The sequence below is a fragment of the Rhinolophus sinicus genome, chromosome 16, assembly GCF_057876585.1.
Source record: "Rhinolophus sinicus isolate RSI-liver-muscle chromosome 16, RSI-T2T, whole genome shotgun sequence".
Classification (NCBI taxonomy): domain Eukaryota; kingdom Metazoa; phylum Chordata; class Mammalia; order Chiroptera; family Rhinolophidae; genus Rhinolophus; species Rhinolophus sinicus.
In genome coordinates, this window is record NC_142516.1 from 87978187 (window position 1) to 87996394 (window position 18208).

The window sequence follows — 18208 nt, forward strand, 5'->3', positions numbered from 1 at the left end:
CCGTCTCATGTGTACCCTGGTGGCTCTCTCTCCTCTTAGGCAAACACCCTAGGCATCCTCAGTTCAGACAGGCTCAGTAAAGGGTACTACTGATGGAGTGACCTGGGAAGCACAGGGTTAGTGCCTAGTATCATTTGGCAATTCCCTTCCACAGCAGCCAACAGTTTCCACTGGGCCCCGGGGGCTTTGGTGGGGTCCTGGATCATCCCTGGTCCACCAGAAGCCAGGTCAGTTCCTGAGACCACATCAGGAAAAGGACCACACTAGAACTTCACTAGGTATCAGTGGTCAGCCCCAGAGCTCTGTTCAAATGGACCAATGAACAGAAAGCTGGCCCAGCACCCATGAGGCCCCTGTCCTGGGCCTTACCGCCACAGCCATAAGAAGGCCACCCCGGAATGCAGACTGGTGCAGCCGTTATGGAAGGCAGTGTGGAGGTTCCTCAAAGAATTACGAATAGAATTGCCGTATGACCCAGCAATCCCTCTCCTGGGTATCTACCCAAAAAATCTGAAAACATTTAGAGATAAAGACACGTGTGCGCCAATGTTCATTGCAGCTTTGTTTACGGTGGCCAAGACATGGAAACAACCAAAATGTCCTTCGATAGATGAATGGATAAAGAAGTTGTGGTACATATACACAATGGAATACTATTCGGCAGTGAGAAAAGATGATATAGGAACATTTGTGACAACATGGATGCATCTTGAGAGAGTAATGCTGAGCGAAACAAGTCAGACAGAAAAAAGCAGAGAACCATGTGATTTCACTGATATGTGGTATATAAACCAAAAACAACAAAAGAACAAGACAAACAAATGAGAAACAGAAACTCATAGACACGGACAATAGTTTAGTGGTTGCCAGAGGGTAAGGGGGGTGGGGGGGGGAGGTGAGGGTAAGGGGGATCGAATATATGGTGATGGAAGAACTGACTCTGGGTGATGAACACACAATGGGATTTATAGATGATGTAATACAGAATTGTACACCTGAAATCTATGTAATTTTACTAACAATTGTCACCCCAATAAATTTAATTAAAAAAAAAAAAAAAAAAAAAAAAGAAGGCCACCCCGGGAAGAGGAGGGCTGGCTGAAGCTGCTCCACTCTAGCCCAAAAGCCCCCAAAAGCTAACAGCACTGCTTTCTTCAGAGGACAAGAATGTAGGCAGACTGGAGAGAGGCTTTCCAAAACACATGGAACCCCCTCCTACAGAGTCCCCTGCTCACCCAGAGAAGGCCACACCAGGGCTGCCCAAGTATTCATCTCAGCCTCCACCGGGCAAGTCCAGTCTGCAGCAACTGGAGCAAATCTCAGAGGTACTTAAGAATGACTGAATGGGAGTTATAACCCCACCAATTTTGCAAGAATCAGGACCAGTCTTGCAAGCAGCTCTTTAAATACGCAGTCATTCCCTTAATGAGCCGCTCGAGAGCCAGATACATGGAACAGTTTTCTGAAGCTCAAAACCCTGCAAATAAGATTGATTTAAACTTTTGTTTTAAATCATGTTCCTCCCCTCTCATACAACTTCCACCTGACAACTGGACCGTTTAAACCGGCAGCTAGAGTTTGAGCGTTCACCTGGGGTCTTTGCAGAGCCACCACTGGAGGCCAAGAGGCACAGCCCAAGAAGCAGGCCATTTTTCTGCCAAGGCCAGGGTCAACTGCCCAGGCTCCCCTGTGCAAGAGAAATAGCGGGTCAGGCCCAAAGGCGATTTTCTTCTTGTACATGACCATTTCCTCAATTGATGTTCGTTTCGCTTTTTTCTGTCTAGCAACTGCTTTAAAAAAGAAAAAAACAAGTGAAAGGAAATATCTCTCTCCCCCAGCCTGTACCCCAGAGACACAATCCCAAATTCCTTTTCTCCACACTATCGCTCCCAAAGGGAAAAACACTGGGCTCCCTCAATGTCCCACCTAAGTTGTCACGGCCCCAGCTTCTGCTGGGTCGACGGTAAGATCCCCGCCCCCACGTTCCCTGCACAGCCGCTGTGTCACTGTCAGGCTCGCCCTCAGCCGCAGTCACCTGCGGCGGCGTGGGGGTGGGGTGGGGGTCACTTTTCCAGCACGTTTCCTCCTGCCGGTTTATTTTAGGTGGAAAATGCGCTTTCTGTGGTTATCAAGGTGTAAACTCAGCCCTTCCCTACCCACAACTACTCTTTCCCAGAGACTGGGAGGAGAAACTGAGGGTGAGGAAGGCGATCCCAGCGGGGAGAATAGAGGGAGGGGGACCGAGGTGAGGCGGCCGCGGGGAGCCGCGCGCCAGGTGTGACGCGCTGCCGCAGCCCCCAGCCCCGCCCGCCGCCCGTCTGCCCGTCCTCCCGCCCGCGCGCGCGCCGGGTCCTAGCGCCGCCGACTCCTCCGGGAGGGGCTGCGCAGCGAGGGCAGGAGGCGCCCGACGCGCGCACAGAGCTGCAGAGGTTGCTAATATTGGGACCTGCCGCAGCGATAGCAGCAGGAGACCGCGGCACTGCTGTCACCCCGGGGGCCGTTCTCACTGCAGCCGGATGAAAGACTTAAATAACCCTCCTTCCCCACCCCCACTGCGTACAGCCACCCACTCAGCCACATTCAAGCCAGGGAGAGTGGCACCGCAGAGCTCCAGGCGAGCCCTTCCCCCGCCGCGGGCTCCCGGCCCACCCTCGAGCTCTGGGCTCCGCGCCCCCTGCCCCTGACCCTGGCCGGGCCTCTGCTCCCCTCCCTCCAACCCACACTGCCCCTACCAACCCGGCCAACAGTGCCAAGCGAGTCTAAGCAGTAGAGATGTCACTTCCTTGACGACACCTTTCTCCAACCTCCAGGATTGGGGGGTGGGGAGTGACGAGGTCTCGTTTTTTGTTGTTGTTTTATGGTCTTTATTAAGCCGCTGTAGCAGGAGTCCTTGTCGGTTGACCCCAGAACGCGCCTTTGGGTTCTCCCCACCCTCGCGGTCCCCACCTTCCCTTCCTTGCATCCTCCCTCTCCCCGTGGCAGTTGCTGGATTTACTCGACTGCGTGCAGCAAACGTCCTACCCTAAAGGTGACTGCATTAAAATAATAATAAAAAGCTTGGGGTGGAGGATCCCCACCGATACATCTCACAGTCGCTCCACGCCGGGCCCCGGCGGTTCCGAGGGTCCGTCACCCACCGGGCTCGGCCAATTTACACAATGAGGCCGACCATGGCCCTGGCCCAGGCCAGCCCGGTGCAGCCCCGCCGCGCGCCCGGGGCTCCCCGCTCCGAAAGGGCGGCCCACCCCCGGCGGTGGAAAGCGGGCCGCGAACTGCGAGCTGGGCTTTGGGAAAGCGGTTAACAATAGCCCGCCGCCCCTCGCCGGCCTCCGCCCGCCTTTGTCAGGCGACCCATTCCCTGCTGCTCGGCCTTGCCGGGCCGGGGCCCGACCCACCTCCCGGACCCAGCGACTCTCCGAGCCCCGGCTGTGCGCTTCAGAAAAGGGGAGAACGGTCCGGGATGGGACGGGGGTTGGTCAGGGTCCGACCTCCAGCTTGTCCTCAGTCCCCGCCACCAACTCTCCCGCCGCGGCGCGCGCCTCCAGTGGTTCCCACACCGAAAACAACCGCGCAGGCAGGGCGGCGGCTGTCAGCCTCGCGGACCCACTCACACAAAGAGAAACGAAGGAGCTCAACTTGGGCCAAAAAACCTAATTCCCCAAACGCGGCCATCAGTGTGGCAGCCCCCGCCCGTAGCCCCGGGCCAAGAGTCGGGAATCCCGCAGTACCGCAGGGCGCAGCAGCCTAGGAAAAGGAGAGTGACACGGAGCGCGTTAGGACCGCGCGGAGCCGGCCGGGCGGCCGCCGAGAGCGCCCCGGGCCGGGTCTGCGGAGCCGGCACCTGCCGGCCGGGAGCGCGAGGACCCGGCTCCGCCACCCAGCTCAGAGGCCCCAGCCCACGCCGTTCGGCCCCGCGGGCGCGGCCCCGACGCCAGGGCGGCGAGCGCAACCCGAACACTCTAGCGGTCCCACCCATTGCGCCCACCGCTCGCGTCCTGGTACGAACGCTAGGCATGGTGGCAGCCCCTACAGTGGCCCCAGCGCAGCACTTGTAGTCAAGTTTAGTCTTCGCTGTGCCACTACCGGAGCTGTGTTCACTTGGGGCGAGGGCGGGTATGTTTCAACTGAATAATTGCAAAGCCAAGAGTTACCCCCCCCTTTTTTTAAGCCAGAAATATTTGCACTAGTAGGTTCAGTTTGGGGTTGAGGGTCGGTGGGGAGCAAAAGGAGAAAATGCTGGGCCACCCCATCTCAGGCCTGCCGCCTCCTCGCCTTCTGGCCTCATCCGCAGCCCCGCGAACCTAAACAGATAGTTTAGACTGTGGTCAACATCTGGCACGAAAGCATGAGGAAGAAAATCACCGCAGGACTTTGTTTTTTACGACCCAGTTTAAATGTTGTCAGGTGGGTCCACTCAGAAGTTAACTCCTTCCAACAGTCTGGTTGCTCAAACTGCCGCTTTTCATTTTATTTTTTTATTTTTTTGTGAAAGGAAAGAAAAAAAAACCCAGAGTCCCCCACGGGGACTCTGCTGGCTGACCGGGTGCCGCTGGGCTCAGGGTGGCCTAGCGGGCACGTGTGTGCAGGCATGAAAGGGGACGGTCACTAGCCCTCGGGTCTGCAGCCTCAATGCTGAGTCACAAGTACCCTCCTCGGAAAGTGAAATCCTCAGAATTGAATGCCCTTTAGAATTAGCTCGCACCTTTTGCACGCGCGCACACACTCACACCGGAGAGCCACCGAGGAACCCCACGCAGGCTGCACACTACGAAAATTACAGAGCATAAGTAACAACTTGACGGCTGGAAGGACAAGCGCCTCAAAAGAGCGTCCTGTCCCTTCCCAAGTCTAAAATGTGACTTGAGTCCTCATCCCCACGGAACCCTCACGGTGGGAATCAACTATACGCTTCATGTACAATTCAAGCAGGATACTTTTTAGAGGAAAGAGGAAGGGGCAAAAACTTGTTTTGGGCACAAGATGATAACCTCTGCCTTCAGGAAAATGCATTTTTAAGTTCTCAGCAGTTAATCATTAAAGCTTTAAACTCAGTCCATTCAAAAGAAACTTCCTAAACCTGATCTCCCCGGGTATCTAATGCAAAGAAACGAGGGACTTGTGTTATATTTATAAACCATGCCCTCCTTTAAAAGGGGGGGTCATGTAGACTTACCACGATGCCAGTCGCAGATCTGCAATTCCGGAGGCCCTTTTTTTTAAGCTGGCGAAACAGAGACAGAGACACAGAGAGAAGGAGAGACACCTTCCGCACCCCCGCCCGGACACCCCTTCTTGGCTGTTATAATCCTGACATGTCACGGCACGGATACTAAAGGGTTAATGGTACACCTACCGAAGCGGCTGTGGTCTTTCCTGGTTCCCTGGATAGTACCATTGGGGAAGATTTCCAAGTGAAATCCAGTCCTGCAGTACAGCTGCCTCCGCCTGAGAATCCCCTTTAAATGATCCAAGTCCGTGACTGCCGGTCCCCGGGGAAGCCCCCCTGCTTCGGACTGACCCAGGTGGTCACTTAACAAGACCGGGCTGTCCACCGGCAACACCGGCACATTCCCAAACGGTACCGCATCCTGCACACCGAAATAGTTCCCAACTTCACCTATGGGAGCCATCAGAAGGCTGGGCTGTTGGAGCACAGGAATAAACAATAATGATGGTGCCAACCCGGGAGATATTCGGCGAGGTATATCCAACTCCCCTCCCTTACTGCGGTTGCAGAAAGAGGGAAAAAAAGGTTCTTTTCTTCAATCCATGAAATGCATAAATAAAAGTAATCTGCTGTTTCACTGGCACAGGTTCAAGGTCAAACCACTAACAGTCTAAGAAACCCTCGCTTTATACTCACACACTGACATACTGATAAACATATCTAGTATGTATCTCTACTGACAGAGCCCCAGCTCCTAGCAGACAAGCATGTCTTCATCCCAGCCGGCCGTCATAAGGGAAAAAATCCGTAGTTTCTCCATTTGGTTTCCAGATCAGAATGACCATAGCAACTTCAATGCCTAGGCGTTATTACAGGATTTTTAAGATGCACGGGCTACGTCAGAATCCACGGGTCCTGACTCGGGGAAGGCATGCGCCGTTTTTACTCTAACCGACTCTGCAGACATCAGCAGGAATCCTTCCAGGGGGAGAAAAAAAATCTTACGTTGGTGGCGGCGAAGAATCTCCCCTCCCGGTTCCCCCCTCCAAAAAAATCAATAACAATAATAAAACAAAAAGGAGGAGAAAACTTTAGGCGTCCAAAGCTAGGATCCAGAGTTGTGCAGCGGCTCGGCGGAGGTCCATTGGCTTAGCAAGGGCGGCAAGCGGCGAGCGAGGGAGCAGCGTCCGGGGCTCGCGTGCGCTCTGCGGCCGCGAACAGGTGTTGCCGCGCCGGCTCCAGCCTGGTGGCGGGCGGAGCGCTCGTCCTGCGCAGCCCCGCCGGCGCGCCGAGTGGCGCAGCAGCGGCATTGGGCCGGGTTTAAGGTAGCGCGGCGCCGCCCGCGCGGCCCGCGGTCCTAGCGCCCGCCCATTCGCCGCGCCGTGCTGCGGCAGGCCCGCAGACAGTCGGGTGCGACCTTCGGGGACAGCCGGGGACCCGCATTACAAAGAGAGACGCCCCGACCCTGGCTGGAGGGACAAGTCCTGAGACCACGCAGAAATGGAGCCTGGACCCTGAGATCTGGCTCCGTGCAGTGATGGAGGTTCATACTGGAATGGGGAACTAGTTTCGCTTGGACTCAACGTTGCATGAAAAATACAACTTAGTTGCGAGAGTTGCAGGGAAGGGGCATGATTAAATAACACTGAAAGCACAAGGCAGTTTCTCCTTCATTCCTCTACCAAACGCAAGCGCAAACTGTACTGCAGGTGAGACCCGGCGGACGCGACCCCAACCCCTCTCTGTCGCGCGCGCGCGCGGACACACACACACACACACACACACACACACACACACACACACAGAGGCAGGTGTGGCCTCCCGGTCGGTTTCGTCTGGGCTTTCTGCGGGGTATCTCTGGTCTGCGCTCTTCAGGTCCTGCCCGCGCGGTCCCCTCTGCCGAGGCTCAAGCGGCAAAGGGGGAGTCAGAGACCCGCCTCGGTCCCGGAGTTGGACCCGCGCGCATCAGTGGAGAGTCAGGGCGGAGAGCGCTCCAGTGGCGTCCTCTGTCCCCAGACCACGCTACTCGGGGCGAGCTCGGGCAAAGAGAGGCCACTCCAGTGTCCGCTCTACGTCTGTAGCCCCGGGAGGCCGGGCACGTGGGGGGCCTCCCGCTCAGCCCTGCAGGTCCACGCGTGGAAGCCTGAGCTCCAGAGCCCGGCTCAGGTTTCTGTTCGCGGCCGGCGGCCTCCATGCCCCGCCTGGGTCGGGACAAAGCAACCCACCGCCCCCGGCCTCGAGGGGCCCTGAGGGGCCAGGCTCGGCTACAGCCCCCCGCGGCGCGCCCTGCGCGGGGTCCCCGCGGTGGTCCCCCGCCACACGCGCGCGCGCACACACATACTGTCCCCGCAGTCGCCCGCGGGTCCCTCTCCCTTTTCCTCTTTGTTCACATTGTCCTACAAATGGCCCGGCTCGGGTCAGGATGGTGAAAGTTGGCCAGACTTGCTCGCAGCCCCAGACTGCGGGACGCGTGGTAAGAAGCGAAGTCCGAGCCGAGACTGGACCCCTGCGGTGGGAAAGGGAATCGGAGCCTTTTTAGGGGAGAAGTCGGACCCACCTTAGCTGGCAGCCTCAGGCTGGCGGGGAAGAGCCGGGCTGCCCTATTCAGGCCAGAAGGTTGGGAAGATGAAAGGGAGCGATGAATTTGCAGAATGCTGGGGCGACCTGGGGCGACCTCACCCTGCCCCCGCGTGGACAGCGTGCTCGGGCCAGGCGAGGAGGAAAGACAGGGACGAGGTGACCCTCCCTTCTTCCCATTCCCACACCCATTTGCCACAATCCCGGGTCAATGGGTGTCCGGCGCTGACTCCGTGTGTCCTGCTCACGTGTTTCTGAAGCACCAGCGCCCTGCCCTGTGGTATTTCCAGCAGTCACATCCACGGTGGGCTTGGACATTAACTGCTAGGTAGCAGATACAAGAAGCTGAGAAGGAAGTGTCACTTCTCATAAATCACTAGAGTAGCTCGCATTCATCTGGGGGCAGCCAGAGGCGCTGGGTTAGGCAGAGAGTGTTCCTGGACCACTTGGGTACAGTGCACGGGGTTGGTTACTTTTTTATAAAACCTGATGAAGAAAGAGAGACAGGTAGAGAGAGAGAGAGAAATGGAGACGGGGAGATGAGCAGCACATAGACATTTCCACTGAAGACAGCACTGGGACAGTTTCCACCAGCTGTCTCCCACCACATTCTTTCGGTCTGAATTTAGACTGTCAGCCAATGAGCAAAGACCATTTCCACTTCTGAATCCAGAAGCCTCGTGACTGTCACTTTAAAAAGCAATGCAGCAATGGGAGCGAGGGCTAAGTAGCTGATGGAGCATTTTTCCACTTAGAAGCAGCCTCCTCTGGGCATCTCTTTCCCACTGCAGTTGCTTTGGTCCACCTTTGTCCACATCCCTGGCTCAGCTGCAGGAAGACTTCTCTGCTTCCTCGCCCCTTTAAGTTTCCCATCAAGTTTCTCTCCCTGCGTGTTTGGTCGTGTTTCCTCTTACAGCCATAGAAACAGGGTCCTCCTTTCACTGATCACATCCCATTTTTTCAGAACTCGCCCACTGGCTATGGCTGATTTTTCAAGATTCCCTCCCACCTCTGTGGAGAGTAGCAGCTCCTGTGTCCCAGCCTGTATGTGTGTTTTACAATATTCTTCAATTAATATATAAATGCTAAGCACCAAGGCCACAGGCCTGCCTTTCTGGAGACATGTGGTGTAATTGGCATAATAATGCCTGCCTTAGAAGACTGTTGTTAGGAATAAAAGAAAAAATGCACATAAAACAGGCAGCGCACCATAGACATTTAAGACATGGTAGCTATTGTTATACTATTCCTAATATAGTTCCCCAGGGACTTCTGCTCATGGGGGTCTTGGGCAAATACTATTCTTGATTTCAACCCCAAAGCTTTCTTGGGCTTGGGCTATCTCTTCCCAAAATATTTTAATCCTTCTTGTTTTCCCTTCTTCCAGTTTGTCATCTGTCTTTTCTGCTGACAGTTTAGTAGTTAGGCCCAGATGGGAATAAATGACACGGGAAGTAAAAAGAGATCTGAAGGAATGGGCACCAGCACAGGTTAGGGAGCAGCAGATCTGGGCCTTGCTCCCCCACCTCCACCCACCCACTGTGATTTCAGGTCCCTCCTTTATGATACATGTATGTAAAAATGGCCGGTAAGCTATCAAGTCCCTATGAACTTAAGGGGACCGCTTGAGAAAAGTGTTCTGTTCGCCTCCACCACTTTGTTCGTTGACATGCGTCTTCTCCTCTGATTTCCTCCTACCCCAAATGCAAATCATCACCGAATCCTTTCATTCCTTTCCTACAACAACAAGGTGTAACTGGGCCTCTCTCCTTCCATCGCCATTTCCCCAGCCCCCCACCCCACTCTATAGCCCCCAGTCCGGCTGTCGTTTGGGAACTGTGAGGGGTGTGGAGTGCAGGGGAGAGGGCTGACCCCAGCCAGTGCACTAGATTTCAGGTTCAGTTGGAAGAGCACAGAATTGTTGTAGCCAGCAGTTATTCACCTCTCACTGTGTTCCAGATACTCTACTAAGTGCCTTTGTGCTTTATCTTTTTAATCCTGAAAACCACCTTATGAGGTAGGTACTATTATTATCCCATTTGTCATATGAGGAAACTGGCTTATAAAGATTAACATGCCTATTGCCACAGCGCTATCAATGGTGGAGCCAAGTTCATAGACCTCAGAACCCCACTGTGTAGCTGCCCTGTTATAATAGGCATATATCTTTATAAACAGCATGTTTCCATAAAATAAGTACATAGACATAAATAGCTTATATACCCATATAAACAACCAGGAGACATAATGAAGAAATAAAGATCCCAGTTACAATAGGGGGGGAAAGAAAAGAAAAATAAGATTCCTAGGAATAAAATTAATAAAAAATGTGCGAGATCTAAATGAAGAAATATGTTTAAAGCTCTCTAGGGACACAAAAGAAAACCTGAACAAACAGAAAGGTACACAATGTTCTTAGATTTTGAAGAACCCAATTTCATAAACATGCAATCATCCTAAATTAATTAAAAAACTCAACAGGATCACAATAAAAAATACCAAAAAGGTTTTTTTTATTAGAAACACTAATGTTAAAGTTAATGCAGAAAATTAAATTTAAATTGACCAAAAAATGTTTGAAATTCACAAAGAAAATAAAGGGGTACCCAGCCATACTTTTAAATATTATTTTAAAGCTACACTAATTAAAACTGAGTAGTATTATCATATGAATTATTCATATTAGCATATGAATAAATAGATAAATTAATAACTGAATAAAAATTATAGAAACAAGCACAAATACATATTGGAATTTAATACATGATAATCAATCAATGGGGAAAAAATGAACTATTGAGTAAATGGTTTTGAAACAACTGAATAGACAACTGGAGAAAAAACAGTAGTATCTATTCTTCACACTTGGCACGAGGACAAAACCTAAATGGAGCAAATATTTATAAAAACTAAACCATAACAAGTACTAAAAGAAACAATGGAAGAATTCCTCTATAATCTGAGTTGTGAAGGCCTTACTACAAGCAGACCTTGGAGATATTGCAGGTTAAGTTCCAGACCACAGCAATAAAGCAAATATCACAATAAAGTGAGTCACACAAACTTTTTGGTTTCCCAGTCCACATAAAAGTTGTATTTACACTACATTGTAGTCCATTAAGTGTACAATAGCATTACATCTAAAAAAAAAAAAAAAATGTATATTTCTTAATTTAAAAATACTTTATTGCTAAAAAATTCTAACCATCATCTTATCCTTCAGTGATTCATCTTTTTGCTGATGGCAGGTCTTACCTTCAATTCGTAAAAAATGCAATATCTGAGAAGTGCAATGGAGCAAAACACAGTAAAACGAGGTCTGCCTGTAATTGCATTACAGAATTCAAATACCTAAAAGAGAATAATGATAAATTCAACCACACACAAAACATTTGTTAGCTGCATGGGGGTGGGGGGACACAAATTCAAAAGATAAACGACAAAATAGGAAAATGTGCATCTGATATCAAGATAAAGCACTAAATTCCCTAACACATAAAGAGCTCCTACAAATCAATAAGAAAATACAACTTCTGTTCCAGTTTGACATGTAAAGAATTGGAAGTCATCACTCCATTCCACCAATAAGAAAAAGGTTGAATAAACTGAAAGTAACAACTCTTAGGTCCATCAAAGAATTGAGGTCACAGGACAAACTGCTGCCCTAAAAATGGGAGAGACAGACAAATAGATAAAGAGAACCATAGCTTACCAGAGCAGAAAGCCGACAGATGGAACATTTGAAACTGTAATTGATGAATTGCTGAGAGTGGACAAGCCTGAAAGTTAAAACTTCTGAAAAGGCCCAGTCTTAGAAGGAATCCTATAATTTCCAAAGATTTACCTCCAGAAGCCCTACCAGGTTCTCACTGAGAAAAATTCCCTCCTGCTTCCTTCAGGAGTAGGGGGAATGTGACTATTTTGAAGCATGCCCAGAGCATTCTGTTCTCCTTAACAAAGTCTGCCCTCAGTGGGAATTATTTCACCAGCACCTAACTAACCTGGAGGAGGAGAAATAGCGCACTCAGGTTTAGAACTTAGGGATAGAGAACACTTGCCCTATCCTCACACCTTACCATCACGTCCATAGGGCTCCTGTATAATAACAATGATTAGAGCTAAAATAACTCCAAGACTCAGACGCTATTTAAGGAGTCTCTAGGGAAACCCAAAGACAACAGGGGAGACTAAAACAAGGACACCAAAGAAATTTCAGCTCCTGATACCACAGCTACTGCAAACAGTAAAAACAGCCTAACACCTAGCAAGATAAATAATAATAAAAAATTTGCACTAAAGTCCTATATACTTTAGTAATTTTTACCCCACACATCACAGTCAGCTTTCAACAGAAAATAACAAGGCATGCCAAAAGATTTTTTAAAAGCCAGCATCAAGAGACAAAAAGCAAGCATTAGAACCAGACTCCAATATGGTAGAAATTTTGGAATTATCACATGAGTAGTTTGAAATAACCATGATTAATATACCAAGAGCTCTAATGGAAAAAGTGGACAACATACAAGAACAAATGGACAATGTAGCAGAGAGATGAAGACTAAAGAAAATGCTAGAAACCAAAAACACTGTAACAGAAATGAAGAATGATGAGCCTGTGATGGGCTCATCAGCGGACTGGACACAGCCAAGGAAAGAGCTTGAACATATGTCAACAGAAACTTCTCATACTGAAATGCAAAATTGAAAAAAAAGAAAGAAATGGAACAGAATATCCAAGAACTGTGGGATAAAAATAAAAATACACATACTGGGAATACTAGAAGGAGAAGAAACAGGAAAAAAACAGAAGAAATATTTGAAGTGATAACCATTGAGAATTTTCCAAAATTGATGACAGACTCTAAGTCACAGATCTAGGAAGTTCAGAGAATGCTAAGTAGGGTAAATGCCAACAAATCTACACTGTATATCATATTCAACATATATTCCATGTATACTATGTAGACAATTAAAGACAAAGAGAAAATCGTGGAAAAGGCCAGAGAGGAAAACAAAAATCTTACCTATAGAAAAAACAAGGATAAGAATTACATCAAAATTCTTCAGAAACCATGCAAGCAAGAAGAGTGGCACAAAATATTTAAAGTGTTGAAAAAAATAAATACCAACAATAGAATAAAATAGTTTACAGGAAAGGAAATACAAATGGTTCTTAAACATATGCTCAACTCCATTCATAATAAAAGACATGCAAAATAAAACTGCTGGCATGCCATTTTTCACCTATAAATTTGACAAATATTAAAAAAATATATGAAACACTATGTTCGAGTTTGAGGAATTCAGACACTCTCATACATCACAGTGGAGATGAAATTGACACATTGTTTATGAAGGGCACTTTGGTAATATTTACTAAAATTACAAATACACAGATCTTTGAGCAATCTCTCTTTGGAAACTTAAATATTTATGCACACATATGTGCAGAAGATTCCTTACTGTAGCACTCTTTGTGGTAGCAAAAGATTGGAAACAGCCCATGTGTCCATCAGGAATGACTGGTTACAGAATTATAATAAATCCATAAGATAGAATCTTTAGAAGCTTATTAAAGGGATAAAATAGGAAAGTTTTTGAATACTGCTATGGACCAATCGCCAACAAATATTTTTAAGGAAAAAATACAATTCAGAACAGTGTTTATGTTATGCCATCATTTGTGTCCTTGTATATTTATACATATAAGAAAATCTCTGGAAAGATATACAAGAAATAAATACAATAGCTGGGGGATGAGGAGTAGGAAAGAGCATTTTCCTGATATACACTTTCTTACCTTTTTGAACCACATAAATGTAGCATTTACTTACAAAAACATAAACATGGTTTAATTTTTTAAAGTAAGAACATATTCCTCATTGAAGGAAATGGCAGTACAGAGCGTGATGCAAAGATGTTGAGAGCAACCGCAGAAAATGTTGTAATTAGGGACCACCTTTCTCCACACAAGTCCTGGTGCACAAATTGACACATCTCTGAAAATGCGATAAAGTCAAACTCATCAGGTGCCCAGGGAAGCTCTGCAAGATGCTGCCCCTTTGCGTCTCTTTCCCTATATTTCTTGCCTTTTCTTAGCCATGCCCAGCTTTTGTCCTGTCCACTTTACCTTCCTGCCTCTCCCTGTTTCTCCTATCACAAAGTGTGGCTAACAGCCCTGGGACTTCTTTCACTTACAATCATCCCACTGTTCCATCACATAGCTGGTTCTAAATGCCCTACACCCACTCCACATTCATCCTCATGGCCAGCAGAGCTACCCAACTTCCTAACGTCACCTCCCCTCCTTGTTTGCCTCTTTATATCCACTCCTCTTCACTTGACTTTGGGTCACTCCAGCATAAGCCATTTTAACTTTTCTTGCCTATTTCCCTACTTTTAGAATATACGTGAGGCATAAATAACAACAATATTTACCAAACACTCATTACAGAGAAAGAACTTCACATACATTATTTCATTTAAACTTCATTACACTACGAATTAGACATTATTATCTCTGTTTGTTAAGATTGAGGAACTGAGCCTTAGAGAGGTTAAGACAATTGACCAAAGATACACATCTAGGAAATGATGAAGCAGGATTCTAACACAGACCTTCTGTGGGGACAGAATCCCAGAGAGAAGTTTCCAGGCTCTCAGAGTCACATGGAAAGGTGCTGGCTAGAGTAGTAGATGGCCATCAGCTGTGACTGGTTGGCCATCAGCTGTAGCCAGTTAGCAATTGGCTACTGGTAACAACTGCCGTCGCTAAGCTAGCAAGCACGGATTGCAGTTAGCATGGCGGATTGCAGTTAGCAAGTGGGGCTGGTTGGCAGAGAAGCGGATCGTGTGGCTCCTGCTTCCTGTGTCTCCAACCCAGCCGCCAGCGAGAATATAGTGGTATGACTCCCCTATCTATGGTTGCGTTGGTGTTCCTTTTTGGCCTCACCATGTCCTGCGTTCTTGTGTGGGGAGCAGGACCAGAGACCCCACATGACACCTTCCAACACCAAATCCTGGGTTCTCTGCTACTTTAATACACTTTGGAATTTAACAGTAAGTTAAAATATGGTTGTTGTTGTTTTTCTGTTAAATAGCTAGCTTAGAAATTCTTCCATTCAACCTATGAGGGGACAAAGCTGCCATTGCCCTCTGCTCTACTGGCCTCTTCCATATTTGCTTCTTCCTTTATAGTTGATGGAATGCTCCCAAGATTCTCCAAGGATGATTACAAACAAATAACATATTACTTCTTGTTGGCACTGCCCATTAATGTCTAACAACATAAAGCCAGAGGAGAGTTCTCAACCTACTCTACTGCCTTTTCAGCTGAATTTGACAGTGAATCACTCTTGTGGCTTCTATGACTGCAGACTTTCTCGGTTTAACCTCCTACTTCACAGATCATGTTCTCTGTTTCCTTTGCTGCATCTTCCTCTCAACATCCAACATTTGGAGTATCCAAAGGCTCTGTCCTCAGATCTCTACTTTATGCTTATTCCTAGAGGACTTCATCTACCCCCAGGGCATAAAATGCAGTCCATTAGCTGAGACTTCCCAGGTTACAACTCTAGCCCTTCCCTCTCCCCTAAACAATAATGATTTCCAGGAGTTCGTGTTATTCCAAGTGTAATGCACAACTGTGGTGATTGAGGATGAGTCCCTTAAAAGAATCCACAGACTATACAGTGCAGTGACTTCACTTTTTAAACATAAATTTTAAGCAGGGTTTTCAAATACCATGGAAATACTCTGTCTAGAATTGTATTAACTCTCATTAGAATACTTTCCCAATTCTTTGTCTTACTCGTTATCCTGTCACAAGATTGTGTTTTCCCCGAGATTTCTCCACTCCCACTTCTCCCTAACTTAAGCTTGATTTGTGATCAGTCTACCACTGAGTTATCTATTTACTTGTATATTCTCCTTGTTTACAAACTCTGCTTTTTATTACCATTAACAGGAATGCTAAGTTTAATGGAACATCTATCTGTTTCATTCTTTCTAGACCTATCCTTTTCATGATTCAATGGATAATTACCAAGCTACTATTTTTAAAATAATTTCCTAAAATCATAAGACATAGGAAGTAGAAAAACTGTAAAAGCATAAATTAAGAAAAATAATATTAGAGGTATGACTTCAATTTCTAGAAGTCATGTATCAAATGTGGTGAAGGATGAGTGAAAAAGAAAAAAAAAAAGAGAAGGGTAAAGAGAAATTTATTCAAAAAGAAGGTAAGGGCACCTATTCACCCTTTCCTTTATTTCCTCGTACATTTCCCTGTTTTCATCTGGACACATTGTCCCTCTGCCTAAAAAACTCTCTGTGGTTTTTCTTTTAGTGGAGCCTCCTAGCCACAAATTCCTTGTTTTTGTTTGCCAGAAAAATACATTCGTTTCACCTTCGTCTTTTAAGATATTTTCACTGGGTATAGAATTCCTGGTTGACAGTCATTTCATTCTACCACTCTAAAGTTGCCATTTTGTTTTACTGTCTTACAGTTTCTGTAATTTCAGTTGAGAATTCAATTGTAAATCAATATTGTTGCTACTTTGCAGGTAAATGTGTCTTTTACCTCGAGATGCTTTTAAGAATTTTTATATTTGACGTTTCAGCAGCTGCAATATGTTGTCCCTAGATATAATTATTTTTTGTGTTGATTCTGGTAGGTGTTTATCAAGATTCTTAAATCTCTAATTGTTGTCCTTCAGTTTTGGAAAATTCTTGGTCATGTTTTTCAATATTAATTATTTCCCATTCTGTCTTTTCTCTTTGTCAGGACTACAGTTATATATATGTTAGACATTTTTGTTTTGGTTTCTATTAGTGTTTCTGTTTATATTTTAGTTTGGATATTTTCTAATAATCTCTCTTCCAATTCACTCATCCTAATTTCTACTATGTCCATTCTGCTGTTAAACCATTTCACTGAGCTCTCAATTTCAGATAATGTTTCTTTTTTCAGTTCTAGAATGTCCATTTGATTTTTTAAAATAGATTCCCATTCTCTGGTAAACTTTTCCATATTTCCATCTCTCTCTCTCTCTCTCTCTCTCTCTCTCTATATATATATATATATATATATATATATATATATATATATATATACACACACACACACACACACACTCTATATATATGCACACACACGCACACACACACGGTGTCAAAATAATGTACACCCATTTTAAGAAAGAAAAAATTGTATTAAAATTGTAATACAATGAATGATGCTAGCATTCATTTGATTAATGCCATCTTTTGAGTGACCCTCATACTACATATTGCAGCCATAATTCAATTTAACTTTGAAAAGTAATATGAGGTATGACAATAAAGTTTGTGAACTCATCCTACAAAAAGTGCTACATACCTCATTGCTGAATATCACTGTGGTCACCTGCAAAGTACTCCCCTTGGGAAGCTATGCACTGACGCCAGTACCTAATCCACCCTTCAAAGCAATTTTGGAATTCTTTTTCTGGAATGGCCATCAGAGCTGTCATTGTATTATCCTTGATGTCCTGAATATCATCAAAATGTCTTCCTTTCAGTATTTCTTTTCTTTTTGGGTAAAGAAAGAAGTCATTGGGGGCCAGATCAGGTGAGTAGGGAGGGTGTTCCAATACAGTTATTTGTTTACTAGCTAAAAACTCCCTCACAGACCGTGCCGTGTGAGCTGGTGCATTGTCGTGATGCAAGAGCCGTGAATTGTTGATAAAAAGTTCAGGTCGTTTTTGTCTAACTTTTTAACACAACCTTTTCAGCATTTCCAAATAGTAAACTATTTGTCCAGTTGGTACAAATTCATAAAGAACAATCCCTCTGATATCAAAAAGGTTAGCTAGCAACATCGTTGCAACAAGTTCACAAACTTCATTGTACCTAGATAACATCTCTTAAAATGTGTACCTTATTTTGGTACCCCCGGTGTATATACTCATACATATTCTTCAACATCATTTTAAAGTTCTTATCTGATAACTCCAAGACTTTTATCATGTGGTCTGCTTCTGCTGTTTTTTGTCTCTTTATCATCCTTCATATTTTCTTGCTTCTTTGAATGTCTAGATATAGATTGTATGTCAGAGTTGTATGTAAAAAGCGTGCCCCCCTCTCCACCGTACTGTAATTGGATCATGTACATTTTAATTGAATGATCATGTTTGGGATTGTTTAGTGTGGTGTTGTTTACTTCAATGTGTTCAACACATAGTGAAGAGCACAAAAACTTCTTTTTTTCTTTTAGTTTTACCCTAATATGGAGAGATGCTGCTGCTGTATTTTGAATCAGTTCTCATGTGAGATCCAACGACAATGCCTAGTCTTAATCTTTGAACATTTTCTTAACAATGGCTGGGTTTTCCTTCCTTCCTTCTTTATTTGCTTATTTGTTTTATTTTCCAGCCTTCCAGTGGGGTTGGATGATCATAGCACTTTTTCCCTGTTTCAAGTGTG

General features: G+C 46.3%; 1 protein-coding gene across 4 annotated transcripts in view; it reads right to left on the reverse strand.

Moving 5' to 3' along the window:
- The window catches only part of FGF9 (fibroblast growth factor 9), a 107557-nt gene extending 101101 nt beyond the window's left edge, over nucleotides 1-6456 (reverse strand). Inside the window, exon 1 of one of the 4 annotated variants that reach the window (XM_074330149.2) lies at nucleotides 5354-6445. In XM_074330149.2, the coding sequence (XP_074186250.1) occupies nucleotides 5354-5630 (277 nt within the window). In that variant the 5' untranslated portion in view covers nucleotides 5631-6445. Of the gene's footprint in view, nucleotides 1-5353 lie in introns of all 4 variants that reach the window. The other 3 variants (XM_074330151.2, XM_074330150.2, XM_019715677.3) reach the window with 3 other exon arrangements.
- Between the last annotated feature and the right edge of the window lie 11752 nt (nucleotides 6457-18208).